Source organism: Octodon degus, unplaced genomic scaffold, assembly GCF_000260255.1.
Source record: "Octodon degus isolate 3935 unplaced genomic scaffold, OctDeg1.0 scaffold00322, whole genome shotgun sequence".
In the NCBI taxonomy this organism is placed as follows: domain Eukaryota; kingdom Metazoa; phylum Chordata; class Mammalia; order Rodentia; family Octodontidae; genus Octodon; species Octodon degus.
The window spans coordinates 611,890-619,866 of NW_004524898.1; the positions used below are offsets into that span (position 1 = coordinate 611,890).

A 7,977-nucleotide genomic window follows, 5' to 3' on the forward strand; every position below is an offset into this window, starting at 1 on the left:
TTGGTTGGTTGGTTGGTTGGTTGGTTGTTTTGTGGGTCTTTTTTATTTTAGGGAAGGGTCTAGAGAGTGTTCAGGGTCTCACTACTAGATCAGACTGGTAGTGATTCTCCTGTATACAGCCGTACAAGTGCCGGAATTACAGCGCACATCAACACGCCCTGTCTCAGTTGCTGTCACAGCAGGCCCTGGAGGCGGGGCTGCCAAGGCAGGCCCATGATCAAACCCAGGGCCCCTGCCCCTGCTTGCAGGTACTTTAATCCACTGAGCTATTTGGCCGGCCCTCAAGAAAAGTTTTTCTATTCATTTTGTTTTTATTGTTTTTAGGAATGTAGGATTTCCCTTTTCTAATTTTTGTGACTTTTGTATAATTCTCTTGTTTGTTTTACACCTTAATAGGATCCTTTATTTCACATGCTTCTCTACCTTCTCATCTTATTTTTCTCTATATTTCAGTTTTTCTATATTCTCCTATTCCCTGCCTCATCATCTTTACTAGTATCATTATAAGCTATTCTGAATTTTAGATATTCAGTGACCCATATGCTATTATTACTGATCTATATTCCATTGTTCATGGTTATTAGGAATGGCATTTAAGAAATATTTGCAGTATATCAGTGTTTCCTACATATTTCCGATTATCAAATATTACCAAAAACAGATAATAAAAATGCACCACTTGTAATCAGCAGTTCCTTTCCTTTTATGAAACACTAACTTGATTGAGGTATAAATTTCATAACACAATACTCTGGTGTAATGAAGAGTAATAATTTTATACCATTACACATTAGACAGCCATGACCAACATCAGTGTGAGACCCTCATCCTTTGAAAAGAAAGCCTGCACCCATTCATACCTCATCACCGGAACCATCAGTCACCAAATAAACACCACGAAGTCATAGCATTATGTCCATGGCCATCCCTGAGGATATTTCAGAACACTAAAATCTTACATTATGAGGTACTGGCTTTCTTTATTGTCAAAACATTTTAGAGGTTCACCTATGCTGTACTACCAGCAGGCCCTTTTCGTATGAAGTACTATCTAATTCATGGGCAGTTCATATTTGTGTGCCAGTGTCTCACACGGATGGATACTGAACCCTCCAGGTGCACACAGACACCAGCAGTTCAGTGCAAGGATCCTGCTGTGCTCTGGAGACCTGGCTCACGTGGGCTATTCTCGTGTCCTGGAGAGAAGGCTGTTCCCAGGAGAATCCCACAGCTGCTCTAAGCCCAGGGTCCCGACCTCAAACTGCGTGCGGTATTCCTTTCAGGCTTCAGCAGGATGAGGTAGCACTTGGGGAGGAAGATGCCCCCCAGCAGCCCTGTTGTAGAGGCCAGGATGGAGAAGACCTCCACAGTTACCATGGCCTTGCCCCGTGCACTGTGGTACAGGGGCAGGAAGGCTGTCCACACGCTGCAGAACAGCAGCATGCTGAAGGTCAGGAACTTGGTCTCATTGAAGGCATCTGGCAGGCCCCGTGCCAGGAAGGCCACACAGAAAGTGCCTATGGCCAGGAGGCCCAGGTAGCCCAGCACGCAGGAGAAGGCCACACCAGAGCCCTCCTGACACTGCAGCACGAGGCGGCCAGGCTCTGATGCTGCATCCTTCTGTGGGAATGGTGGGGAGGTTGCCAGCCAGACCCCACACAAAATGACCTGCACCAAGGAGGAGACCAGGACCACGGAGGAGGAGGCACTGGGAGCTAGGCACAGGCAGACCCTGTGTCCCGGCCTGGTGACCCTGAAGGCCATTACCACAGTGAGGGTCTTGGCAAGGACACAGGACACGGCCACAGTGAACACCACGGCAAATGTGGTCTGGCGTAGAAGGCAGGAGACGTGTGAGGGGCGGCCAAGGAACAGTAAGGGACTCAGGGCGCAGAGGGTCAGGGAAACCAGGAGCACATAGCTGAGGGCCCTGTTGTTGGCCCTGACCACAGGTGTGTGCCGGAACCTCAGGAACACCCCGAGCACCAGGCACGCCAGGCCAGCCAGTGCCAGTGCCACCAAGGTCAGCGCAAGGCCCAGGGGCTCCTCAAAGGCTAGGAAGGTCTCTGTCCTGGGCAGGCAGCGGTCTCTGGCCTGGCTGGAGTACTGCTCCTCAGGGCACCGCAGGCAGCTCTTCATGTCTGTGGAGACACAGAACCCGTGTTGGAGGTCCCCTTACACAACAGCAGCTTTGCAGGGGCTCCTTCTGCACCAGGCCCTCCGGGAGCAGCTCTCATTGGTCCATACCTATGGATTACTCTTAGTTATCCTTAAAGTTAGGGTGACATTAAGGCCAAAAGTAGTAGGAAAACTGCAAGCCATGTTTATTTGTGTGACTTTAAAATAATGCTCAGGGGTGGCCAGATAGATCAGCAGATTACAGCACCTGCTTAGGTGGATGTAGGGACTGGGATTCAATCCCCATATGCCATATGGCCCTGCCTCCAGGGCATGCTAGATGGCCATTGAGACTGGGCACGGTGGCTTGCACCTATAATCCCAGTGCTTGAGAAGCTGAAAACAGGAGGATCACTGCAAGTCAAATCTGTGTAGTGAGGCTCCATAGGCCCTGTACTAAATATAAAAATGAAAAACGATCAATAAATAGAAGAAAATAATGCTCTGTTTTTATGCAAGAAATTGAATCCAACGCCTTTTTGATGAGCTACTTCCTCAGCTCCTTTCTTAGACTTTCTTTGACCCAGGGTCTCCTGCGTCACTATGTTGGCTACACTGGGCTAGAAGTAGTCCTTGTTCGATTGCAAGTATTTTGGTCCCCATCTTGTCTTTAAAAACGCATTTGTTTAAATCATGATATTTGGAACTTTAAAAGATGTTTGTAATTACAGAAAGGAAAATTTAACATGAGCACATTAAGGTTCAGTACGGTCATTGGCTTAGTCCTTTCCAATATACCTGGAATCCACAGAAGAACAGGGCATAACAACCGCAAAAATGAAAAACTGGTGACCAAGAAGGTGACCATTCATGAATCCAGGAGAGAGGACCCAAAATAATCCCATCCTGACACAAAGATCTCAGACTTGTAACTCCAGAGCTTAGACAAGATGCATTTCTGTGCCATAAGAGTCCAAAGATTGTAGGATTTATCACCAAAAACCCGTGTGAGTGGGTGTCATACAAATCTAAAGCAAAAGAGATCATGAGGTGCACAAAGATCTCCGGGCCCTCCAAGGACAAAGGTTAAGCCTGAGGGTCAGAGCATGGTGACCTGGGCAGGCCACCCTACACTAGGCCTGGCAGAGATGAGAGTGCATATGAGGGGAAGATGCCTCGGGTACCATTTCCACCATAGCTGCACATGGGCTGCAGGTCAGGACCCATTTTCCTAAGTACAACTGTGAGAGGGGAATGTAGCCAGGATCCACTGAAAGTTCCCAGAGGGTGGAGGCCCTGGAGCACACTGCAGGTGGGGACCTCAGGCCAAGTTACCCTTGCTGCCGAGAATGCAGCTGACCTCTCACCTCTCTGGTCTGCAAACTGTCCCTCAGGGCAGGGCCGGCACTCAAAGCAACAGTGAGGGGCTCCCAGCTGGGGGATCTGGCTGGATCCTGGTTCACAGCTGGTGCTGCACACAGAGCTCGGCACCTGGAGACGAGGTGCAGAGATCAGTAAAGGCCCTCCTTCCTCAGGACCCAGAAAAATCCTGACCCAGCAGAAATCAGGGTAGCGTCCTTCTTCCTGCACTAGTCATTGTGTGCAGAAAATGTCCTCCCTGCTCTCAGGCTCCACACACCGAAGGTGGACACATCAAGGGACTGAACATCCAGACTGGAGGATCATTGGGTTCCTTGGGATCATGACACTCAGCAAGGCCTTTACTCGTGGCCCTTACCTTTGCTCTTAATTCACTTATCTGAAACCTCAAATGCTGAGTCCACACCACCTTATATGCACATATGCAAAGTCTCCCACAGCCTGGTTCTTCATACTATTTCCAGACCCCACCTCCAAGGAGTAACATAGTGGAAGGTCTGGGTGCAGACACATGGAAGAGGAGTGGGTATTGTTTTCCTCGAAGGAAAAAAAAAGGGAAGCGGAGCATAGAGGTGCATGCCTGTAATCTCAGCACTCCCAAGGCTGAGGCAAGAGGATCACCCTGAGTTCAAGTCGAGTGTAGACAATATAGTGAGTTCAAGGTCAGCCTGAACTACAGATCAAGACCCTGTCTCAACACCAACCATTGATATAAAAAAAACCATGAAATCGGAACCCCAACATATACCAAGTAAAAAGCCCACAAGTCCACTGAATATGCAACTAACCCTGTAGGAAGCAGTCAAAGATGGAATCCTTATCTCCTAAGAAAAGTTAGGGCACCTTGATATAGATGCCTCAGAGAAAGAGCTAGCCCAGCTTGACTGGCAGGCAACTGGAGTGGGTCCTCAGGTAGAATATCCTGGACGCCAATACCAACAGAGTTGACATGTGACCCTGACTCATGGGAGAGGCCTGCTGTGCCTGTCAGTGGAGGACAGCTGTGGAGGAAAAGCTGTGGCCTAGCATGTCCTTGTGATCCTGACCCTGAGACAGAGGTAGAGAAGACCATGAAAGATTGCTGCTGGCCCAATTCACTTAACTAGTGTAGCTCTAATACTCTGGCTTGCTTGCTCACATTTTCATCCTGTATACAGTGTGAACCTAAAATTTTCACCCCTGGTGACATTCTCTGCCATGTTTTGTTGTTTTTTCCATTTTGGGAAAGGTATACATATTGTTCCCACGATGCCCTTCAACTTGTAAGTTTCCTGTCACAGCTCCCTGAGAAAGTGGAATAAAGGTATGCAACATTGTGCCCAGACCCATGATAGTACACTACACTCAGACAGCATAATTGAGCTAATGCTGCCCTGATTTATAGCCATTTCCACTTCAAGGCTCCACAGAGACAAGGTCCTTGAACCTGAGTTTCCCCACAACCAAGGCTGAGGCCTGAATCAATCTGTGCACCCAGAATACCTACCTGGACGTCATCCTTCAACTGGATCATCACTGTGTCTCCTGAAGTGGGATCTGGGTCCATTGTGCCAATGTGGACAAAGTGGAACTGGCCCTCACGGATCTGTTGTGCTTGGAGGATGTCAAATGCTGCCACCAAATCTCCATTGACATCAAACATGAGGTGAGTCCCATCAGGGGTCCGGAAGTTCACCTCTCTCAAGGGGTGAAGGAGCTGGGAAAAGAAGCTGACATGTTGCTTTTCCATGGCCTTGGATGAGTGACAGATGTTTGAGCCCTAGACAACACCAATTGGTGCAGGGGACCAGGAAAATTTTCCACTGTAACTTCTTGTGAAATTAAAGGGAAGATTCAAAAATGAGTCACATTTATATCATTCTTATTGCTGTAAGGTAGTCATTAATTAAATATTCCTTACTGTTCATGAAGGCAGAAACCCAGAACATCATCTCATCTCTGTCCCATCTTTGGCTACTGTTCTTTTTCTCCTTATTCTTAATTTTATATATTTTGTACAGAGTCTCACTATGCAGCTTTTACTCTTAGTGATCCTCCTGTTTCAACCTCCCCAGCACTGGGATTACACACATGTTCCACCATGTCTTGTTTTGGTGGCTGGCTCAGTGCACCCAGGACCAGGCCTGCACAGCAAGTGGAAACACAGATACACTTGGGTCCTTGCACTTGCATAGGAAGGTGGCCCTTAGCCTCCATGGCCCTTAGCCTTCTGTTCTAATCCAAGTTTAATGCATTCTCCCTTCAAGGTGACCACAGAAGGCCTTACCCTCTGTACTCCTGATTCCAGGAGAGACCCTTCACACAGCCCACCGACCGCCCTACCTGGGCTCTCCTCCTTGCAGTGACTTGGCGCAGGCTGCTCATGAGGCCACCACTCTTACCACGGAAGAAGCTTCCTGTGCAGGCTGGATCTCAGAACCATCCTCTTTCAGATCTAACCTGGGCCCTCCTGATTCCACTCCCCTCCATCCACCACAATGCATGCAGAGATCATATCGTTGTAGACTTCTAACCTCTCTGACATTCTAACCCAGAGACAGTCATTCTCACTCTCCATGAACTCAGAGCCACCTATGTTTTCAGCCCCAACCAGTAGAGACCCCTTAATCAGAGTGGAGGCCGCAACAGCACCCCTTCCTTCCTCAGTCTCCACTCTGTCCTTCTAGGCCAGCAGCATGTCCTCAGTTGGATATGTTCTGCACTCTAAGCAGAACATATCCAACTGTGCTGCATGTACTTAGGGAAGATACTCTTCACAGCCTCCCTGTCTTCCTACACACCAGATGGAAGCACATCAGGGTCAGCAGATATCACAAACTGAGGAAGAAAGTTAGAAATCCAAGCACTAAACAGAATGCATCAAATCATTAAGAAGATTATATACCATGGATGGTTCAATTCATGCAAATCAATGAATATGATATTTGACTAGTAGAATCAATGATGAATATTATGTGATGCACTTAATAGACGCAGAAAAAGCTTTTGGCAAGGTCCATCAACTGTTCATGATAAATACACTACAGAAAATTAGAATAGATAGCCTCAATTCAATCTAATAAAAGCCATGTATATATGACAAACCAAAGCCAACATCAGAGGAAATGGCCAAAAACTGGAAGCTTGCACTCTAAAATCAGGTAGAAGGCAAGGATATCCACTTGGAGGGAGTGGCTGAGGCTATAAATTGCTCACAAATATGAGGTTAGGCAAGGCCAACTTCAGAAGGAAAAGTGCCTACAGCAATTAACCTTTTCAGCTATGGAACACATTGCCTGGGATAATTCAAGGCATTAGTCTTTAGGCAACTCTCTGTTTTAGGATAATACCTTTTCAAAAATGTATAAATAAGGGCTCCCGTGCACTCACAGGAAATCCCTGGACCAAACCCAAGCATGCCGCGTGAGTGACCCTCTGCTGTACCCTCAGGACCCCTCTGGAGCCCCTCTAAAGCCCGCTGATGAGCAAGTACTTCTGCTGCACATTCGGGACCCACCAGATCCAGCCGAAGCCCAGGCCCAGCGAGAATGTGGGAGAGCTTCCGGCTCCCGTGCATTCTTGGGAATTCTGTGGACCATACCCAAGCATGCTGCATGAGTGAGACCCTCGGTCATGCCCCTGGGACACCTCCACCCTCGCAGAGCCCATGTTCAAAGCCCAGAAAGTGAGTGAGAACTTCTACCTTGCCTTGGACACCCCAGACCCAGCCCAAGCCCAGGCTCTGCTAGTGTATGAGAGAGCTTAGAAGAAACCAAAAGGAACAGGTGTAGGTATGGGATAAACAGTCTCCATAACCACGGTGGTATATAGACATATATATAAATATTTATTGTATTCTTGGTCCTGTATTTCCTTTTCAAAACTACCACAAAATTTTGGACTTGGAGTACTGTTTTAAGATAAAGTATTGAGCAGGAAAAGGACATTGGAGCAACAGCGCCACCAGTAGAGCTTAAACCCTCTATGTTTGCTCAATCAAATAAAGAAAAAAATGGCACATATAAAAAGAAATTCTCTTCTTAATGTGCATAGCTGCTCAGAGGCTGGTCCAGAGTAGTGTGGCCAGAGGCAGGAGTACAGGCCAGATGCAGGGAGAGCACACAGCTCCAGTCCTAGGCAAATTCAGCTTTTTTTTTTTTTTGCATTTTTGGATCATGTGTTTATAATACAATTTGGGTTATAGACTTTAAAGTAAGTTTCCACCTGGTATTGAGGTTTACCAGCTGGTCAATATGCTATCAAGATGGATTTTCACATAGGTCATCAAAAATGAGATATTTAAGCAAATATCCATTAGAATGGTGAGAGATTATTACACAGAACTCCATTTCTTCAGAAGTGGTCATCCACTGTTGATTAATAAGAACTCCAGTGATCTCCATAGTCTGATGGGAGACATCCCTAATAATTAGGTCATGATTAACACATAAAGTTTTTTATTTTTTTTTCCTTTTTTATTTTTTTTATTTTTTTATTTTT

General features: G+C 46.9%; 1 protein-coding gene across 1 annotated transcript in view; it reads right to left on the reverse strand.

The window, feature by feature from the left end:
* Positions 1 to 1,236: 1,236 nt before the first annotated feature.
* The window catches only part of LOC101591121 (vomeronasal type-2 receptor 26), a 109,751-nt gene continuing 103,010 nt past the window's right edge, over positions 1,237 to 7,977 (reverse strand). The window contains exons 3-5 of the mRNA XM_012513109.1: positions 4,985 to 5,194; positions 3,486 to 3,609; positions 1,237 to 2,141 (exon numbers count right to left, since the gene is read on the reverse strand). Coding sequence (XP_012368563.1) covers positions 1,237 to 2,141; positions 3,486 to 3,609; positions 4,985 to 5,194 — 1,239 coding nt within the window. The remainder of the gene's footprint in view (positions 2,142 to 3,485; positions 3,610 to 4,984; positions 5,195 to 7,977) is intronic.